This window comes from Parambassis ranga, chromosome 17 (genome assembly GCF_900634625.1).
Source record: "Parambassis ranga chromosome 17, fParRan2.1, whole genome shotgun sequence".
Taxonomy (NCBI): Eukaryota; Metazoa; Chordata; class Actinopteri; family Ambassidae; genus Parambassis; species Parambassis ranga.
Genome location: NC_041037.1, coordinates 21,547,424 through 21,570,099, shown reverse-complemented (window position 1 = coordinate 21,570,099; position 22,676 = coordinate 21,547,424). Strand labels below are relative to the sequence as shown.

Genomic DNA, 22,676 nt, shown 5'->3' with positions numbered 1-22,676 from the left:
GTCACACATGTAGCTCTTAGCGTAAGTTCAATCAGGAAGACTCAGTTTCCCATCATTCACCATTTATCCCGATCTGCTCCTAATCTCTCTCCCTCTATCCCTCACTCCACTGCTCCCCCTCTCTTCCCCCACTTAGTCAGACACTGAATAGAAAGCGCCTCCCTCACCAATCAGCTGTCGCTTTCTGTCCCTCTCCTGACCAATCACAGCTTAGCACGAAATTTAAAAGTCTCCATCTCCTCTCCAGCTTTCTTCTGATCGAACCCGGCAACCCTCCTCCACCCCAAGCACTACCAGATCCACGCCAGTTCAGGCCTCCTATCTCCTGCCCTCCAGCTCTGCGCCACCACCAGGTCTAGACCCCGGGAGGATCTTCTGATCCAGCGGCCTCTCCTCTTGCAGTTTCCCCCCTTTTCGGATGTGGTCATCATGGCGGGGTCTAGGACGCCAATGCACATTCAAACTCTGTACTTAATAAATCTTTCTCATTCAGTTCGCCGAGTCTCTCATGATTGAAATGTCTATGGGGGCACCGCCATCTTGCATGTGGCAAAAGTGGAGCGAACCTCTGTATAGACGTGTGTGTGTGTGTGTGTTCATATGTTCGTAAATGTTCATCAATGTCAGTATAAAAAATGATTTATGACAACGGGAATCAGATTATATAAAATAAGAATGAGAAATGTTGTCTTTGGTGCTGGTTTGATTTCCAAATATGTTACCGTTTGTGTGTGAATGGATCAATGACGGACATCAGCTTAAACACTTCGTAGAACGCTTCATTGTATTAGTTTAGTGGTAAATTTGCCACATCCAATATGGCGGTCAGGCTTACGTGCCGCAGCGGTGGGCCGACCCGCTCAATGAGGCGTCTAGGAATATATGTCTGTGGGCTCCCCCTCCCCTCTCGACATGTGCATATATCCACGTGAAGGCCCACGCCCTGTGCACTTTGGTTTTGGTCCTGCCTAGCTTTGCTTTCCCCGCTTGCTTTTATAAGGTCACATTGTTCTATTATTGGGATAGTGTTGAAGTAATCCAAAAGTAACTGAAAGTAATCAAGTTACATTACTTGAATATTAAGCTTCTTGGATTGTGTTACTGAATACATGTTTTAACAGGTAACTAGTAACTATAGCAGATACATTTTTAGGGCAACTGTCCTAACCCTGCATATCTGTTACATTAAACACAGACATGATAATAATAACTAATAAATCATTTTCACTGTCACAGCAGGATGGTTCTGAAAACCTGTTCAGCAGAACGCTGTGAGATTCTGAGGCTGATCTCTGGACTCTGAGAGGCCTCGGACTTAGAAACGAAACCAAGATCATTTTTCAGATGTGACCTGTGTGAATTCCTCAGGTGTAGATGAAGCAGAGCATGAGTTCCTTCCTCATTCTTCACCACTCACAGAACACATCCTGTACAACACACTGCAGTTTAAAGGAAACAAAAATAAGTCCAAACCAAAGCCGCCCTGCTTTAAGGTGATCAACATTCACAGTGCTGTCAGTAGTTAGAAAACATTTCTTTAAGTCTTCAGGGCTCAAATCTGTTCAAAGAAGACGCTTCATCTGCTCCTCCGATCAATGAGAGGGAGAGAGAAACAAAGGAACCACACAAGTATGACTCGGGGTCATGATGCCTGCTCACCTGAACAGGTTTACTGACTATAACTCACATCAGGATGGAGCAGGAAGCAGCAGGAACAACAACCTTTTCTAACAGCTTTATTAATCATCATCAAGTCGAGCAGCTTCCACCTGGACCTCACAACACAACATGAACATGGTGACATTTCTCAGTACAGCTCAGACACCACAAACACTGACACAGCTTTGTGTTCCTGTGGCTGAGTGCTGATGCCTCCTCTTAGGCTGTTCTTCTGTCCACACTGTAAACCAGCATGATGCAGGAGCACCCAGCACTCACAGCAGGAGAACATCTGCAGAGCTTCACTCATAAACATGACAGAGTCCATCGGAGAACAAACCTGAGTGTCTGTTCAGAGAAAGCAGTGGACATGTTGTTGTTGTCGACAGTTGTGTCTCTGCTGTGTGTTTCTCCTGCACCGTCCATGCTGACAGCACAACAAACAGCCTGTTGTCAGTTCAACAAAGACAGCAGCTGAGCATCTGCAGGTTTTCTCCACACACAACTTTCATTTCCATTCCATTCTCCATTTCATCCATTACAACCAACACAACAGCGCCCCCTGCTGACAGAGTCTGTGCTGCACAGCCTGACAGCAGCTGAACTGCTTCCAAGTCACAATGAGTTCAAAGAAGGAGCTTTTTAAAGTGGTGCTTCTGTTCTGTCAAATAACAGCACATTCTGTGTGTTACTTCCTGTTTCAGACTGAACAGTGATGGTGAAGCCCTGAAGGATCCAAGTCTCACAGACTGTTTCCCTCCAGATGTTCCTCCGCCGTGCTCTCCATGGGCCTTCATGTGTATCTCTAAGTTTCTGTGCAGTACGTCTAACCAGCACATTGTGAACACAAAGCAGGTTCACGCTGCCTTTCTCACTGTGTTCTAACCTTCTTCACTTACTGTAGAGACTGTAGCTGCTGAAAACTAAGCCGTACAGAAAACAAACATCCAAAACATGGCAGCAGGTCGTGGTCGTGGCAATGAACAACAATGATAGAATTTAATTAGAAACTATTTACATTTTATAAACAAGCTATTTAGACATCCAATAATCAATAGTTCTGTTATTTTGTGCTCGTATGTAATCAATAACTCTGTTTTCCCTGAATGTGCACTAATATAACCAGAAACACAGGAGGAGGCAGCACAGCAGCAGACATGTTGCTTCAAGTGAAAACTACCCAGAATTCAGTGCAGTGTGGGTCTGAGAGCTCTAGAGGACCTGGTGTGAACAGAAACAGGACCGAGGCCCCAACACAGCTGAGCTGGACCAGAAGGAGAAGCTGGTCCTCTTTGTAGTGAACTCACAGTGTGAACACAAAGAGAACTGAGTCCTGATTCTGTTGCTCCTGTTGTGTGTTTTAACAGGACCCAAACACAGACATAAGAAGTTCAACAGAAGCTGAGCTTTATTCAAAGCTAGGATCTAAATCAAAACCCAAGCACAACAATACAAAACACCAAGTCCAGAAGTAGACCAAAAGACCAAGTCCAGAAGTAGACCAAAAGACCAAGTCCAGAAGTAGACCAAATTCTACAGGAAGACAGAAGAGGAAAACTGACCAACAAAGGTAATCCAGCGGGAGGACGGGAGGACAAAGGAGCATGGAGGACGACACGATAGGAAGCCACAGGTAAGGCAGCAGCACAGGGTAGGACAACAGACCAACGACCAGAACAAAGGGGAGCACAGGACTCAAACAGACCAGGGAGACAAGACACAGGTGAACACAATCAGGGAGGAGCCGGTCATCACAGGAGGCGGAAAACAAGAGGAAGTAAATTCACAGAGGAGACACAGGGAGGACAGGACTGTCAAAATAAAACAGGAGGCACGATACATCAACACATGAGGGAGGTCAGGGCAGGAAGGAAAACAATACAAAGAACCAGGATGTAGAGCTAAACAGAGAACTGGCAAAAATAAGAAAAAAGACCGAGTACAAGATGAACAGCTGCACTTAAAGAGTGCTGGGTCGGTTCTTTTAACAGGGACCTGGTGTGAAAACAAAGACAGGGGGCGCCTCAGCTCGGCCTCCTTCATGTACGTCTGCTAACAGACCACACAGATATGTTTCCTGACTCGTCAAGTTCCCCTTTACTGTCTCAGATGTTTTACAGTGTAAATAATGACTGTAGCTCCATTCAGTTCTTTTCATGGAGCAGTGTCTGCAGAGCGCCCTCTAGATGAACTGCAGACACTTTCATCAGAGCAGCAGGGACAGGAAGTGGACAGGCTCTCTGCCGGACGGCCCGGCTGCTGCTTCTCCCTGTGTGATCATCAGGACACACTCCGTCCTCTTCATGGCCTCCACCTGCAGAGAGAAACAGCTGCACCCACAGGATGGGAACCTGAGTCCTTACAGCAGCAGAACACATAATGAGAGAGAGCAGAGAGTGCTGCTGGAGCAGCATCACAACTAGAAACCCATAAGTAACAATTGATCAGAACATAGGATAGAGGAATCAGAATAACATCAGATATACAGCTGAGATCTGTGCAGTGGTGTCTTTGCATCCTACATCATGAATATCTGCAACTTTATTTATAACACACTAAAAACAGCATCATATAAAAGAGCAGAACAAACACAAACAATACATGGAAGAGGTCCAGGTCCAACCCCTCCCATCTGTCAGACAGGGTTAGGGTTATGTCACAAGTTGAACACAGATGTGATGGATACCAACAGACCTGAACTAATAACAAGGAAATTTAAAAAGACCTAGCTGCTGTTTCGTTTGTTCAGATTCTTCCTCCATGGAAAAAGTGGCCCACTCCAGCCCTGAGTGTAACCATGACGATGCTTCGTCCAATAAAGAAGCAGCATGACAGTGATACACAGGAAGTTAGACTCAGATAATGAGAGGAGGCAACACGGGGTCAGAGAGAATCCAGACTGTAAAGAGGGATAGAGTCCAGCAGAGACAACAATGAAGGCCAGTTCCCTGATGACCGAGGACTGCAGGGCCCTGAGTAGTCCTGCAGGGGCAGCAGATCAGTCCAGCCTGGACTCTTTACCATCTGCTGCCCCCTTCTGTCTCAAAAAGGAAACAGCTATGAGACAAAATAAATCTGTCAGATGTCGCCGCCCTGCAGGCAGTAAACATGTACTGCTGTCTCTGTCTGAGGAGTCCAGCATGACGGGTCCAGGACAGACACACACTGACACACAACACACACACAACTTTAACAAACTGTTCAAGTGTGTGACGCCTCACTCACTCTTTATGCTCCAAAACATTCTCATGATAAATGAAGGGACATGATGTGAAGCTGTCTAACACAGACATGAGATCCAGATCCCTTCATGTGTTCTACTTTAGGAGCTTTCATGTTAAACTGCTGCAGCACAGGACTGTGAGGGGCTCCATGGTCCTGCAGAGACCAGCAGACCCACATTGAACTGTAAAGAAGCTGCAGGCTCCAACATGTGACTGGATGTTTGGCCTGGTCCATGTTGGCCCTCTGATGAAATATTTGATGTGTAGAAAATATCCAGCAGGCTCATTGTGTCCTGTTTACAGAGTCACTGCAGGAATCAGTCATTCTACACCATGTGTTGATGATGAAACACTGGATGGAAGTGACTGGATCTCTTGCGTCGCATGCACCTGAAGTCCTGTACATACTAATTTGCTTTTTGCTTATTTTTAGTACCTATCTATCATCAGAACAGAACTCATCAATGTACAGAACACATCAAAGAGAAGAGTCAAATTCAGTTTTATTGTATTTTATTTATTCTATTTTAGCAAATCTTACAATCAGAAATTGTTCAAAGCAAAGGTCACATGATCACTGTGACGACATGAATACAGGAGAACACAGTAATAAAAGAAAACAATGATCAGCAGTGATTTTCCCTCAGTTTCACTAAGACTAAATCTAAACATTGTTTACTAAATAAACTGCATGTCATATTCCTTAATGAGTGATTTATTCTACCATTGGGGATACAGTACAGACAATGACATTTATGTAGAATAACAAAATCAACTGTGAATAGAAATTCAATAAAATATGTCCAGCTGCTTTAACATGAAAATAAGTTCAGTGTCTCCTCACACAGACACATGTCCAGGAGTCAGCTTGTTTACAGTGAGGGCAGCTACTGAGAACACGGGTTCTGTTCAACCAGCATCCTGATTAAAAAGAAAGAAAGAAACTCCAAGTACTTCATGAGCTGCGTATTCACAGCGAGCACAAATGAAAACGCTGATTAACACGCGGCAGTCTCCTGGTTTGATCTATTCTGGGACTATATTCTGACGGAGCACTGCTACATGCACACAGAGATCACACAGCACCTGAACACACACACCGTCAATATACCGGTGAAATACTAAACATGCATGTGAAATACTGACTGTTTACACACTGCCTGTTTACATGCACATTTATGTATATAGCTCTACTTATTCATAGTTTATATTTTGTGTTGCATGCTCTTTCAAATTGCCCTTCTTGTAAATGATTCTCAAATGATGAGTCAGAGTTTCATTGTACAGGGAAACCTGTTTCCTTACTGTGCACAGGACAATAAATGCTTTGAATCTTTGAATCTTGAACAATATAAGTGAACATCCTGGTACTTCAAACATGCTCAGACCACAAATACCATCATGGTGTATACTGAAAGCATGAAGCCTCATATTACATCTTGATGGTGATACTCTTCAGCTTATATTACAGATATATGTCAATACTAGAAATGGATAATATCATAAAAGCATCCAGACCTTTGACAGACTGAATCCTACAGACAAAAAATTCTCTCAAATACATTTATACAGCTCTTGTCTTCCAAGCACTGAACTCGTCTCTCCCAGCCCGGTTTGGTCTCTGATCTCTCTCCTTCAATAATCAGTTTTGTGTACTCTTCAGTGGAGAGAGGATTTGGATTCAGTGACATCTCTCTAAGTCTGTTCAGACTGTTGGCAGAATTCTTGATCACTTTGTTCACCTCAGTCCACAAACCATAATATTGACGTCTCAGGCCGTCACTCAGAGCATCATCAGTTGTCATGCTGTTTTCTTTCGGATACTTTTTCTTCAGCGCTTCCAGACTTGGTGTTTCTTCCACTTGCTTGTACTGCCATCTGTACTGCTGTATAAAATGTACACTCATGAGGTGACATTTGCCTGGACACTTGGTGCAGAATCCATCTTCTCCTGCTGCAGTGCAGCTTCCTCTACCAGCATCACTGGATCGTTCACAGGTCACATGACACTGCTGACAGTTGATGAAGAAACTTCCAGAACCTAAGATCTTCTTTTTAAAGGGCTTCATGATGGTGACTTCAAACTGGAAGGTCTCATTTCTGTTAATCCTGTCTCTATGCTGAAAACATTTCTTAAATGTCTCATTTAACTCGTCCAGCTTGGCTAACCCGACTTTGATCTCCTCCTGCAGATTCTCCACTGAGACCTCGAGCTGCCGTCTCTTTCTGAGGACCTCCTTTGTCAGGGTCAAGCTTTTAGTTTCAATCTTAGCCAGAGCAGCAAAGAACCTCTTCATGCTGCTCGTCCCCATGTTCCAACATATCTTATCAAAGCTTCCATCATCATCATCATCATCATCATCACCACCTGTGCTCTTAGCTTCAGATGGTTTGTTGTGTGCAAACACTGCTGAATTGTGGAATTTGAAGTGGACTGGTAGTCCAGCTTTTGTTTTAGGACAGGGGGCACCTGACTCTGTGATGGCCTCTAGGATTGGTGGACACTGACCATCTGCAAACATCACTAGAACTCTGATGTTCTCTGCCACATCTTTGCCAAAGATTGAGAGCACAGAGTCAAACACGTATTTCTGTGTTGGTGTGAGTCGTGCTAAAGAGGCCCGAACCACAAAACACACAGCATCAACCTCACTGACACCACGTGGATCAGAGAAGAGGTTTTTAAGCTGCTCTGTGATCAGTTTGTCTCTACGTATTCCTCTGGTGTCTCCAAAGCCTGGAGTGTCAATGATGGTCAGAGAGAAGGGCACTCTGAACCCGTCCTGGTGGTTGATCTGGTACACGGTGACCTCAGAGGTCTGGCTGTGAGCCTGTGATGTGGACTGATCTGCATTAATCAGTCTGAATCTGAAACAGTCCTTCCACTCCACACCAACTATGTAGTTGATCATTGCATTGATGAGGGTGGACTTTCCTGATCTGGTTCCTCCAAACAGTATGACTGTATGATTCTGCCTGTTGCTTCTTTCTCCAAACTCAAACCTCCTGCAGTCCACTATGTGGTCTTCTTTCAGAGGCAGCTTGTAAACTGAGGGCGAGTCAGAGTCCATCCTTTCACTGGTACATCTGAGGGATTCTGGGAGTGTGACTGCTGTGGTGCAGACATGGACAGTGATGCTGTCTTTGCTCCTGCCAGCTGCTCCACAATCACACCTGACCCTGACTGCATACCTGGTCTCTGACTGAAGCCCTGAAATGACCCCCCTTTCACCTCTTGACATCACTTGTTTCCACTGCAGTTCTTCTTTCTTCTCAGGGTCTGTTTCTGTGTACTCCACCACGTAGTTCGATATCTGGACATCCTGTCCGAGCTCAGCTGGCTTCTCCCAGGTCACTGATATGTCACATGAGGTTGGTTCAACATGAGGTTCTCCGGGAGGGTTGCAGGGTAAGGTTTTCATGGGATCACTGAGAACAGCTACCGGCCCGACACCTGCTGAGGTCACTGCTCTGCATCTGAACTGGTACTCTGTGTTTGGCCTCAGGCCGCTCACTGTGACCTCTTCAGCTTTTGGTTCAGTCTTTTGCTGCCATCTGTCCTCTCCACTCACACAGAACTCCACAGAGTAGGAGGTGATGTTCTCTGCTCCACATCTGGGAGGAGAAACCTTCAGCGTCACACTGTCGTGGTTTATGTCACCTGCTGCCACAGTTTCAGGCTTTGAAGTAGGCTCAAAGTTCTCACTGTCAGACAAGCCGTCTTTATAAAGGTAGATGGTTGAACCTTGGTGTGTCTCGTCTGTTAGACCCACAGTCAGGAACTTGATGTTCTGGTTTTCTTTGTTGGCCTCTGCAAAGTCTCTGAAGAGCTTTGCGTTCTTCCTCATTTTCACTGCCGTTTCTCTTGACAGGTACCACTGCTCCTTCTCCACATCATGACTGTGTGGATGTTGGGGGTCGTCTGGTTTGGTTCTTCCTCTTAAGTAGTCCGATAAAGCTGAGAGGAAGGGTTCAGCACGTTCCAGTGAGGTGAAAACAAAACACACAGCCGTCTCTGCACTCAGACTTTCCTTGTACAGGAGGTTCTTGGATGGGAGGATTTTGGTGTTTTTCATCATGTTGGTGAAAGACATCAAGGTGTAGATTTCTCTCTCTTTACAGTCCATCCAGGCATTCAGGTTTTTACTGTTAAAAGGTGAAGAATGTCTCTTCTTCAGGACCTCTGCGAGCTCAGCCTCCTCTTCGCCTCCTCCTCGGATTGATGGAAGTTTCTTTGCCAGAGTTTGTTGGAATACCAGCTTGAACTCAGAGCACATTTCTTTAAACTGTCGAAGCTTGTCGGTGATCTGTGGGAACTGCTGTGCTGTGGGGGTGCTCAGAGCATCATTGCACCTCATGTCCAGCTCTGTGAAGTCCTCCAGGACGCCCTGTGCTTCTTGAACTAGTCCCACACTGATCTCACGGACGAGTTTAGCAGCAGAAGAATCTAAAGCAGTCAGAGGGAGCAGCCAGACCTTCACTGGTACGGCCTTTTCTCCGTCAGCTCCCAGTAGTTTTGGCAGGCTTTGGTAGACCTGAACTGCATCCTGAAAGGTTGTTGGAGTTTTCGCCAGTAAAAAGTCTCCGTAGAATCTGCAGGAGAATTTATCAGCCTTTACTGTGTCCTCGTCTTTCATTTTCAGGGAGCCTTCACCCTCTACAGAAAGAAGAGGGATCTTCTTGATGACCACCTTCAGGTTCCCCTCAACGTCTTGACAATCTTCCTTCTCAGACACCTCGCGGTCAAACACGAAGAAGGCCTGTGCCCCATAAAGAATACCTGTGACCACATGTGTTGCTAAGCCTTTATCAAACACATCTTGATGCTTCACGTTGCCTCTTCCAAGATGGTTCATCGACAGCTCCTGGAACTTTGTGGTCACCTTGTACTTCAGCGTTACCCTGGCCTGGTTTCTGGAGGTCTTACTGTCATTCAGGTATTTGGCTGAACCCTCAACCTGAACCAGTCCACTCAGGAAACTGGCCTTCAAAGAGGCTTCAACATTCAGGGCTGAAGATTTGCCCTCAATTGATTCAGACGCAACTATTTCAATTTCATTAGAGGACTGAGGTCTTTTTCCCAGATGTTGCATCAGGTCTTCATTGTCCCACAGTGTCACACCTGCAGAAGAAGACAAAACACAAAAGGTGTTTTTACATCAAAATGACCAGAAGCAAGTCTGCCTTTTTAAATCTATTCTCATGGTGCTGCAAAGATCTTTAATAACACAGATGTCCCACTCTCTCCTATCACCCACAATCCACCCATAATCACAGCTGTGTCCCGTTCTTATCTAATAATAGGACATGTTTAATCTCAGCCTGCAGCAGGACAAGCATCTCTACCTAGAGTGGGCTAAATGTCCCCTGAAAAAGATTTGACCGTAGTTCTTCTATGAGGTTGAATTTGTGTACATGGGTTCTTTTTTGTTGACATTAATCATGCACAAGTGTACTGCAGGCAGTCCACAGCTTACAGGGCATCCAGAGTAATTTAAAGACAAAGTGCACTCACCGGGGACAAGTGATTCTTGGCGGCAATCATACAGCATGCCGAGACGAAACGGCCGGCCAAGTGCTGCCACCTCGATCGTGTTGCTGCCTTCAGAGGTCATATTGTATTCTAGAATACAGAATATGTACAGTGTGTTAATTCAGCTCACAGACTCACTGACACGTCAGACCTGAGTCCGCTGTGTTTCTATAGGATGACAATAAAGATGGACAAAAACGGTCAGAGTTTATAACAGAAAGTCTGCTCACAGCAGTGGAGCCAAACAGATGTTCGCATTTCTGGAAAGGTAAAGAAGCACAGATCACTTTTACTAATATCTGGTCTAGGCTGCAGCATTCACTGTCACATTGAAGCTGTTTTGGAGAACTTCACTTGTACAGCACGGACACTCTGATAGCAGGATGTGATGAAGTCTCTGGAGAGACAAGATGGCGCCGGGTACGGACGCCCTGGTGTTTTGGTGTGCTCTGTTTTGTTTGTTTTTGTGCATCTGCTGCCGATTTACTACACGTTTTAGTTAAAAAGGTGAGACGCCGGCGCAGAGGGAAGAGAGCTGGTGCGCCTCCGGAGACGTGGGACGCGCACACCGTTACCTGGGATTTTTCTCTCTAACGTCCGCTCACTTAGCAACAAAATGGACGAGCTGACACTGTTGATGGGAAGGAACAGGGACTTTTCTTCATCTTGTGTGTTGTGCTTCACGGAGACCTGGCTTTGTGAACAGATACCGGACTGCGCGCTGCAGCTGGAGGGATTCCAACTCCTCCGAGCGGATCGCCACAGGGAACTCTCCGGTAAAACCAAAGGTGGAGGTGTCTGTTTCTATATCAACAGTGGTTGGTGTACTGATTGACCACTGTTCTCCCAGCACTGCTCTCCTGCTCTGGAATACTTATTCATTCATTGTAAGCCATTTTACTCTCCACGTGAGTTTGCTTCATTCATTCTGGCCGCTGTTTACATCTCGCCCGGTGCGGACGTGCACGAGGCTCAGCGTGCACTCGCGGATCAGATCCTGTGTTTGGAGCAAACATATCCGGACTCCTTAATTATTGTCCTTGGTGACTTTAATAAAGGAAACCTGAGCAAAGAACTCCCGAAGTACAAACAGCTGATCAAATGCCCGACCAGAGAGGAGAACACACTGGATCACTGTTACACCACAATAAGCGAGGCATATCGCGCAGTGCCCCGTGCTGCTCTTGGACTATCTGACCACGTGATGGTCCATCTGATTCCTGCATACAGACAGAGGCTGAAGCTCTCCAAACCTGTGGTGAGGACATCTAAAAAGTGGACCAGCCAGGCTGTGGAGGAGCTTCGCTCCTGTTTTGAGACAATGGACTGGGAGGTGTTCAGGGCTGCCACTGATAGTCTTGATGAGTATACAGACACTGTGGCGTCATATATACAGTACTGTGAGGACAGTATTGTGCCAACACGCACCAGGGTGAGTTATAACAATGACAAACCCTGGTTCACAGCTAAACTCAGACAGCTGAGGCTAGAGAAGGAGGCTGCTTTCAGAAGTGGGGACAGAGACTGCTACAAACAGGCCAAGTACAGGTTTAGCAAGGAGGTGAGAAGTGCTAAATCACTGTACTCTGAGAAAATCCAGCAGCAGTTCTCTGCTAACGACTCTGCCTCTGTGTGGAAAGGACTGAGGCAGATCACCAACTACAAGCCCAAAGCCCCCCACTCAGCTGACGACCTGCAATTAGCCAACAGTCTGAACGAGTTCTACTGCCGCTTTGATGGACTATCAGCCAGCCCTGACACCTCTCCACACCCCATCAACACGGACATCCACATCAAAGATACCCCATCAGAGTCCTCCTTGCCCCCCTCCTCCTCCCCCTCAGCTGCCCTCTCAATCCTGGAGGAGGATGTTAACAGGCTGTTCAGGAGACTGAACCCCCGCAAGGCTCCTGGACCTGATGGTGTGTCCCCCTCCTCCATCACAGTGTGGTACGCTGGGGCCACTGCCAGGGACAGGCACAGACTGCAGCGTGTTGTGCGCTCTGCTGAGAAGGTGATCGGCTGCAGCCTGCCATCTATCGAGGACCTGTACGTCTCCAGGACTCTGAGGCGTGCAGGTCGGATCACAGCTGACCCTTCTCACCCTGGACACGGACTCTTTGAGCCACTCCCCTCAGGCAGGAGGTTACGGTCCATTCGGACCAGAACCTCACGCCACAAGAACAGCTTCTTCCCCTCTGCTGTTGGACTGTTGAACTGTAATTAATGCACTGCTCTGCAATGTCTTCAGAAGGTCACTTTAGTATAGTCACTGCACAATGATGACTATTTGCACTGTTTACTCCATCTTGCACTACTTGCACACGAGTACCACCTCACCGACCCATGTGGTACCTGCTACATTATTACATTATTACACTGTTCCATTCGATCATATAAGGGTCTATGTTTACCATTTCATCTGCACAGTATTTTATGTTCTGTTCATTGTATGTCTGTTACGCCATGTCTGTCATGTAAATTTAGCCTTACTCTTAGTTTATTTACTTAATTTTATCTTAGTTTTTATCTTATTGCATGTTAATTATTATATGTTCTTTGTATGCACCAATCACTAAGGCAAATTCCTAGTAATGTGAACCCCCTTCACTTACATGGCACTAAACATGATTCTGATTCTGTATAAGCACTTTTGGTCTAGTGGTGAGTTGTGACTAAGTGTTGAACCGGTGCTGTGCACCTTCAGAGCCCTCTGTGTTGCTGTAACCAATGGTGTGACGCACTGTGAGGATTTTATATGATTTATTCTGTTTAGCTGGTTGGCCAAAAATAACACATTTTAAGACAGAGCTTTTAAGACCATATAAAATCTGAATGGACTTTGGACACCCCTGTTATAGATGGAAGCATCAGTGTTAGAAGTGTGAGAAGATTAAGATTAAGATTAAGAAACCTTTATTAGTCCCACAATGGGGAAATTGCATTTTTGCAACGGCATACAGACAGCAAGGGATAAGTTAAGAAAAAGATATATACATTATAAAATAGACTACCAATAAAAAGATATATACATTATGAACAGTTTACATATTAACAGTTATTGCACAGGTGAGTGGAGGTAGAAGTGGTTTATAAACTGTACAGAGTGCATCAAAAACTAAGTAAATAATTTATTGTACACTGTGGTGTGTGAGTATTCCACCTATCAGAAGTGTTTATTATAGAGTCTGACAGCAGCAGGAAGGAAAGACCTTCTGTATGTCTCCTTCACACAGCGAGGGTGGAGCAGTCTGCCACTAAAGCTGCTCTGCAGGGCTGACAGGGGGTCCTGCAGGGGGTGGGACTCATTGTCCAGCATGGAGGTCAGTTTTGCCAGGACCCTCCTGTCCCCCACCTCCTGCACTGAGTCCAGAGAGCAGCCCAGGACAGAGCTGGACTTCCTGATGACTCTGTCCAGCTTCTTCCTCTCCCTCTCAGTGATGCTGCTGTTCCAGCAGACCACACCGTGCAGGGTGACCGATGCCACCACAGAGTCATAAAAAGTCTTCAGGAGTGCCCCTTTCACTCCAACAGTCTCCTCAGCAGGTAGAGCCTGCTCTGGCCCTTCCTGTACAGTGCGTCTGTGTTGTGAGTCCAGTCCAGTTTGTTGTTAAGGTGAACACCCAGGTATTTGTAAGAGTCCACCTGCTCAATGTCCATTCCCTGGATGTTCACCGGTGAGGGGGGGGCCGAGTGTCGTCTGCGAAAGTCCACCACCATCTCCTTGGTTTTCCCTGCATTGATCAGGAGGTGGTTTCACTGACACCAGTCCACAAAGTTCTGCGTCAGTCCTCTGTACTCCGCGTCGTCGTCATCTCTGATGAGACCAACAATCGCAGTGTCATCAGAGAACTTCTGCAGCACACAGCCGTCAGTGTTGTGTCTGAAGTCCGACGTGTAGAGGGTGAAAAGGAAGGGGGCCAGGACAGTCCCCTGAGGGGCACCCGTGCTACAGGTGAGCAGGTCAGACACACAGTTCTGGGCTCTCACAAACTGTGGTCGGTTTGTGAGGTAGTCCCTGATCCACTCTGACAGCAGGTGGTCCACCACTGTCTGCTCCAGTTTGTCCTTCAGGGTCGCCAGCTGGATGGTGTTGAAAGCACTGGAAAAATCAAAGAAGGTGATTCTCACAGTGCTGCCGGGCTTCTCCAGGTGAGAAAGAGCTCAGTGTAGCAGGAAGGTGACAGCATCCTCCACTCCAACATTAGGCCTGTAGGCAAACTGCAGCGGATCCATTGAGTAGCTGCTGTCTTTGGGGTGCGGAGTTTTAGGCACTGGTACCACACAGGAGGTCTTCCAGAGCTGTGGTACCACCCCCAGCTTGAGGCTCAGATTGAAGACGTGCTCCATAACTCCACACAGCTGGTCTGCGCAGGACTTAAGGAGCCTGGAGCTAATGGAATCTGGTCTGTCTTGGTTTTCCTGAGTTCTTTTCTCACCTGGGCTGCTGTGAAGGACAGGGGTGGGGGTGAGTGTCTCTGTGTGGGTGTGAAGTGGTTTGATGTGATGAGCTAAGAGTGTGGGGGGCTGTGGGAGAGGAACAAAGGCCAGGAGTCAGAGAGTGGAGGTGCGACTGCAAGGGGGGAGGAGTGGGTGCTACATCAAACCTATTGAAGTGTAGGTTTAGGTCGTTGACCCACTTCTGATCCCCCTCAGCCTGTGAGTGGGGTGTGTTGTAGCCAGAGATGGTTTTCAGGCTTCTCCACACCCGCTGACGTTCTGTTGCTGCAGCTGCTCCTCCATCTTCTTCCTGTAGCTGGCTTTTCCCTCTCTGATCTTCCTCCTCAGCTCCCTCTGTGCAGCCCTCAGCTCATCCATGCTCCCTGACCTGAAAGCTCTCTTCTTCTCCTTCAGGAGAGCTTTAATGTCAGGGTTAATCCACGGCTTGTTGTTGGAGAAACACCGCACCTTCTTGGAAGGAACAGTGTTCTCAACACAGAAGTTAATATAGTCCGTTATGCAGTCTGTTATTGTGTTGATGTCCTCCCCATGTGGGTCATAAAGCTCTGTCCACACAGTGGTGTTGAAGCAGTCCATGAGAGCAGCCTCACTCTCCTCGGTCCATCTCTTCATTCTGCGTGAGACCGCCGGTTGCCTGTGCACAACAGGAGTGTACACAGTCTGCAGATGGACTATGTTATGGTCAGCTCTTCCCAGGGGAGGGAGGGGGGATGCAGAATATGCCTCCTTGGTGTTGGCATAAAGCAAGTCCAGTGTTCTATTGTCTCTAGTGGGGCAGGTGACATACTGAGTGAATGTGGGCAGAACAGATGAGGGAGACGCGTGGTTAAAGTCTCCAGAGATGAGGAAGAGGGCCTGTGGGTGCCGTCTGCAGCCTGCTGGTGACTGAGAGCAGGGTGTCACAAGCTGTGTCCGCGTTAGCAGAGGGAGGGACGTACACCACAGTTACTATCACATGTGAGAACTCTCGTGGTAGATAGAAAGGCCTCATGCTAACTGCTAACAGCTCGATGTCCCTGTTGCACAGTTGTTCTTTAATAGTGCAGTGTCCCGGTTTGCACCACCTCACGTTCACATACACAGCCAGCCCCCCTCCTTTTCCCTTACGGCTGTCCGCCGTTCTGTCCGCCCGCAGCAGATGAAAGTTTTCCAGCAGAAGAGCAGAATCCGGGATGTTCTGTGTGAGCCAGGTCTCGGAGAACAGAAGGACGCTGCTCTCCCTGTACTCACGCTGATGGCGAGTTAGTGCCGCTAGCTTATCCATCTTATTGGGAAGAGATCTCACATTTCCCATAGTGATGGTGGGGAGAGCCGGTCTGAAGCGTCTCTTCTTATCCCGACGTTTCTTCCCGGCACTGCAACCACGGCGGGACTTCCGAACCAGTTCCGGGGGTGTTTGGTGTCTGTCCCTGGGGAACACTACAGCGCTACGCAGCGCAATCAGCTGTTCCCTACTGTAAACAACGTGAGCCACTTCATGCATTGTTTCTCTGGAAGTTGTTGAAAAAGCAGAAAAACAGCAAGAATCCTGATAAAAAAAACTGCAGGGACACGGTACCATACTCTACAAGTGTGTAGAGAGAAGTTTTGTACAAAAATAAAAGTGAAAAATAGCAAAATGTAGGAAAAAAAGAGACAGTAAGTTGGAGCCGTTGCAAGCAGCAGCCGGTCTCCACCAGCGCCGGAAGTAGAAGTGTGTTGGACAGAGAGGCAAATTAAAGCCAGTAGAAGCTGTAGATGTATGTTAGCCTGTTTGAGGAGGGGCTGAGGCAGGGAAATAATAAAAGGTTAATCATTAAATCATACACAGTATTTCATGATAAAAAATAAGACAAACACAAAACGGTCAATAAAATCTGCCACAGTTCAAACCTAACAACCACTAAAAGTACACCTATAACAGTATGTCTTTGATATAAAAGCAGACAGAAATGCAGCAGTTTGGTGGATGTGCAGTTTTTTTGTAGAAACTCAGACAGGGGTAGGGTTCAGTACTGATCACATGTGAACTGATACTGGTACTGTTACAGGTCCGAGGCTCAGACCATGTTGACAGTTGATAATTATGCCTGTGTCTGATTCCTGTTAAACAGTAAGAAAGAGGAGAGACACAGAGACGTGATGCTCATTGCTTCGCTGCACTGCATACAATGAAGGTAAGTAGACGCCTCCACTGTATACACGCCACGCTGACACTGAGCCCATCTCGTACTGCCTCCTACTGCTCAAACAGTGCACAACAGGCTTGTGTTTACAGATCACAGAAACCTTAACTATTATTTTAAATCACAATCAGAAAACAGAAGTATGCCTTAAAATAATAAATAAAAATAATAATACCCCACCTGTGACCACACATTAGTGAGCGTCACACACTCCCCAACAATTAAAAGAATGACTCCGGGCATTGCAGGTAGATAGAGCTACACCCCCTTTTCTCCACTACTCAATATACCCCTACAGACATATCATAAGGCACAAAAGATGTACAAGGCAACCACTGGCATGGTACTGCAATGCAGCTAGAGTGATAAGGGCTGTATTGTGGCTGTGTTCCCCATACTGGCATATGTACCCCATTGACACTCATAACATTAACTCTACCCTGTGGCTGGTAAGAAGGTTCACCGAGAGTCTCATAAGTCAACCTTAGAGCAGGCTTTACACTGCGTGTGGATTTCCTGACCATTGCACCATGACCCACTGGCATGTCCCACATGGCCCATCTCGTCATGGAGATGCTTCAGGGCGAGAGCTTTGTACTTTTCAGGCAAGACCAGTTGCCGTCTTTGTAATGTCTTTCTCCACAGCAAGCCATTCTCCAGGTGAAGCCTCTCCCACTCATGGAGGAGTCTCTTTACCGGACCCCTGGCACCCCTTCTCGTTTGACTTGTCAGGTTGTTGTACTGTTCCTTTAGTTTGATGACTTCGTGGATGGTGGTATCCTCTCTCTGTGCCTTCATGAGATCTTCATGACTAATGGTTGACTGGGAACCAGGGTTGTGTAGCCCAGTTCCCTGGGACAGGTTCAAGATAGCAACGTAAGCCACATCCTTTTCCTTTGCTACCTGACTGCCATCCCATGTTGCTTGGACTGCATCCCCTGACAGTTCTTCCGTGCAGGCAGCTACATACTCAGTCATGTCTAGCGGCAGTCGAGAGAGAGTGTCAGCATCAATGTTGACCTTCCCCGGCCTGTACCGGACCTCGAATCGGAAGTCGGATAACTCCCCAACCCATCTGTGGCCTACTGCGTTAAGCTTTGCAGTGCTCATCACATAGGTCAAGGGATTGTTGTCCGTATAGACCGTGAAATGGGGAGCATAAAACAGGTAGTCCCGAAATTTCTCACACACTGCCCACTTTAATGCCAGAAACTCGAGCTTCCCTGAGTGCATGTGATAGTTCTTCTCTGCAGCAGACAGTGTTCTCGATCCATAGGCAACAACCCTCAACTTCCCATCCTGACGCTGGTATAGGACAGCACCCAAGCCTTTTTCTGATGCATCTGTGTGTAACACAAATGGCAAGTCAAAGTTGGGGTACGCTAGCACTGGTGGGCTAGACAGAATGGTTATCAGATGGTCAAGAACCCCTTGATGTTCTGGGGCCCACTGTATGGGAGCTCTGGAGGATAATTGGCCTCCCTTCCCCTTCACAAACTTAAGTGGCAGTGGCGTGGTCTGACTTCCCTTCACTTGCAACAGGTCATATAATGGTTTTGCAATTCTAGCGAAGTCCTGCACAAATGCCCTGTAATAGGATAAGAATCCCACTAGCTTACGGATATCGCCTGCAGTGGTTGGAGTCCTTTCCCTTAATGCTTGGACAGCTGCGAGATCCTTGGGATCAATCCTCACGCCTTCAGCTGAAACAAGTCTCCCGACATACCGCACCTCCCTTTTGAATAATTCACACTTGGTGGGCCGGAGCTTGATGCCATGCTGTTGAAGGGCCCTCAGGACTTGTCTCAGGCTTTCCAGATGGTCCTCAAAAGATTTTGCATAACAAAGTATATCATCCAGGTAAGGGATACAACATTCATCCCGTAGGGAGTCCAATACCTCTTCCATACACCTTTGAAATGCAGCTGGGGCATTTGAGAGGCCAAAGGGAATGCGGACCCACTCATAGAGGCCCCAGGGTGTGATGAATGCCGTCAGGTGTCTGGATCCCTCTGCGATGTACCCCTGGTGATACGCTTTGCCCTGGTCCAAGATGGAAAACCAGCTGTATCCCCCTAGTGTATTCATCAAATCTTGTATCCGCGGAAGCGGGTGTCTGTCGGGGACTGTTTTTCGGTTAAGAAGACGATAGTCCACACAAAGCCTTAATGTCCCATCCTTTTTGCGCACACACACCACTGGAGCAGCATAGGGTGATTTAGACTTCACCACCCACTTTTTGGCCAGCAGGTCTTGGATGTATTCTTTGACCTCTTTATAGAGTGGTTTTGGTATGGCTGCATATGACCTTTGGACAGGGATGTCATCCTTCATGGTGATGGTCATTTGAAGGTTGGGAATACAGCCAATGTCATCACTTTCGCGAGCAAATGCATTGGACTCTTCATAGAGCATCTGTCTCACTGCTTCCTGTTCCTCCACCCGCAGATGGCCGATGTCAACTGGTGGATGCCACAATGCTGCTGCGGTGAGGGAGGGTGTGCCCACCTCATTCACCTGAACACTATTTACCCGGTCTGTCTCAATAATCCTGTCAATCTGTTGGATGTTGCCCAGGGCTGTGCGGCTGGCTAGAACTACGTCGTGCTTGGTGGGGTTCGCTACCGGGATTTCAACGTACGGTCTCTCTGTGTGATGCACTTTTACCAGACAATCACCCATATCTAATTGTTCCAGCTGTGGATCATCAGGGCAGATTTCAAAGAGGGCGAGGGATTGGTTGAAACTGACAGGTACTGGGAACTTTAGGTGGGCTGTCTGACCTGGGTGGATTACACGGCCATGGTAGCCTACCTTCGCTGACACCTGCTCATACTCATCATTCTTTCTCCCTGTCTGGATGAAGTTCACCACTGCTTCAACTCGGTCAGCATCAATCTGCATTGCCCCTTTAAGAAGGTTGCAAATAATGGGAAGGGCTTCAGTTTCATCTCCCTGACTTAGGATGATCTCTTGGATGACGTTAAAGCCTAGCAGTGGGCGTGGCAGGTCGACTCGGCTCACCAGGAATGGGACCTTAATGGCGTAGTTTGGGTTCTCATTCCCAGGTAAGTTGACTACCACCTCCACCCATCCATCATAGGGGATTGCTTCCCCATTGGCTGCCGTGACCTTGAGATCACAATCCCCCACCAGCTCATTCAAGGGGTGGATCTCTTGAGGGGTAGATATCTCTGTCTCCAGTCTCTGTCTATCAGGCTGACCTGGGCACCTGTATCAAACAGAGCGGTTACGGCATAACCATTCATACTACATTTTAATAGACACTTTTTCCCAATTAACTTTGCCACTCCCTCAGAGGTGGGTTTGTTATCAGCTGGCGAAGCGAGGGGGATGTCAGAGTGACTGCGTGCTGTTTGCTGTGTGCCACTGGCATTTGGCTGGGACTGGGTGGAGTCGCTGGTCACAGGTCGTCCCTCGTCTGTGACCGCTGCTGGTTTCCCGCTGGCTTGTGTCTCTTTAAACACCCCACTGCACGGTGCCCCTCTCCCCCACATGTGAAACAATGCTGGCAGTTTGGCCGTTTATGCTCAATGCAGGATGGGCAGCCATATGGTTTCGCCTTTCTCGGTGGTGGCTGTTTTGTATATGTACTGGCACAGTGACATGATGGCTGATGGGGATTCTGAGTTTGTGCCTCTGGCTGCAGCTTTGATTGTTTTAATGACTCCACCATTTGTGTCAGGGCTTGTACCTGTGCTGTCAGCTTCTGCATTTCTTCTTCTTTGCCCTTACCATGAGAGTCTTCTTTAGTGTTCACTGGTTTTTCTAAGTTTACCTCACCACTTTGGGCATAAATGGCTTTGGTGCGTGTGTTGCGACCCAGGCGCTGCCTTCTCTCACTCTCTTCGCTGGTGGTCTTGTTGACTTGCCTCAGTAGAGCTTCATCAGTGACTGATGGGTCGGAGAGGAGCGGCTTTAATTCCCTCCTGATGTCTTCATGTTTGTCACTCAGCCCCTGTCTAATTGAACGTAGGAATGCGTTCTGTACTGTATGTGCTTCATACTTAATGTCTGCATCTCTCTGTCTTGAGGTGATGATAACCCTCTGTTTTAACCCCACCATTCTATATATGAACTGTTGTGGTGTTTCAGTTTCTAGCTGTCTGGCTAAAACAAGTTCTTGAAAGAGCTCCGCTGTGCCCTTCTCCCCCATGTGAGACCGTAAGAAACTCTTTAACTCAGTTACTGTCATCTCATCTTTACTGATCAACATGTCTTTGAAGTGACCTGGCTTTATGACCCGCATGACCGCCCGAATTACCTCGCGCTCTGTGTGTTGTTCTTTCAACCCCTCATCTATCTGTTTGCAGATGTTACTGTAACTAATATCTGCTGAACTGTCACCAATCTGACCACCATGAACTTTAAACTCCTTTCTGTTGAACAGTGCTAAATCTCTGAGGGTCAGTAGACTCTCACCCTTATGAGAATGTGACTGTTCAGCCATTAAGTGGACCTCTCGGGTCACCGGTGTGTGGGCTAACTGATCAGAATCAGCATAGTCACCAGCAGGCGAAGGGGGTGAGATACTATGGCCACTGTTTTGACGTAGCTCCAAAGCTGCCGCATTGTAATTCACATTATTGGGTAAGGCACTGACCTCAACCCGGGTGTCAATGTTGCTTGTGGTTTTAGCTGTTACATTTTCTTGTGGATGAGTCATAGTACCTGCCCTTTCCTCTGCTTTATTAGCCTGGTCAGAATTACATTTCATCATTTCATCAATTATATCTTTCAAACTGAGTAACTGAGCCATCCCCTCATCTTCTAGCTCCAGGAGGGATGTGGAAGACATATAGGAACAAACATAGTCAAAGCATTCATCTTCATCATGATTATCCCACTTAGCTCGTTCTCCTTGGCGGGAAACTGAAACCAGTCCGGCAACTTCAAAGATCTGGTCCACTGAAAGGCACAGTAGACCCTTCTTAATGGACCGAACCAATTCCTTCCTTGTACTGGTTGCCATGGTCCACATGTGCAGAAGACTATTCTCTACAGATGTCGAGCCCCTCTCTGGCTGTAGGCAGACGTACTGGACCGCTGGACACGCTGGATCCCTCACTCTGACTGTAGACAGACGTACTGGACCGCTGGACACGCTGGATCCCTCACTCTGACTGTAGACAGACGTACTGGACCGCTGGACATGCGGGATCCCTCACTCTGACTGTAGACAGACGTACTGGACCGGCATGACCCCTCTGCTCTGATGTCTTTGTGGTCCACAGGTTCAATGATCTCTGGACTGACAACCCATCGTGTGTTGATGGCGTCAATCCCGGACGAGCCCCCAAGAAACTGTTACAGGTCCGAGGCTCAGACCATGTTGACAGTTGATAATTATGCCTGTGTCTGATTCCTGTTAAACAGTAAGAAAGAGGAGAAACACAGAGACGTGATGCTCATTGCTTCGCTGCACTGCATACAATGAAGGTAAGTAGACGCCTCCACTGTATACACGCCACGCTGACACTGAGCCCATCTCGTACTGCCTCCTACTGCTCAAACAGTGCACAACAGGCTTGTGTTTACAGATCACAGAAACCTTAACTATTATTTTAAATCACAATCAGAAAACAGAAGTATGCCTTAAAATAATAAAAAAAA

General features: G+C 47.3%; 1 protein-coding gene across 1 annotated transcript in view; it reads right to left on the bottom strand.

Annotated features, from left to right (window-relative positions):
- Positions 1–3,865: 3,865 nt before the first annotated feature.
- The window catches only part of LOC114449773 (uncharacterized), a 63,630-nt gene continuing 44,819 nt past the window's right edge, over positions 3,866–22,676 (bottom strand). Inside the window, exons 2-4 of the mRNA XM_028427608.1 lie at positions 10,399–10,506; positions 6,785–10,005; positions 3,866–3,973 (exon numbers count right to left, since the gene is read on the bottom strand). Coding sequence (XP_028283409.1) covers positions 3,866–3,973; positions 6,785–10,005; positions 10,399–10,498 — 3,429 coding nt within the window. The 5' untranslated portion in view covers positions 10,499–10,506. The remainder of the gene's footprint in view (positions 3,974–6,784; positions 10,006–10,398; positions 10,507–22,676) is intronic.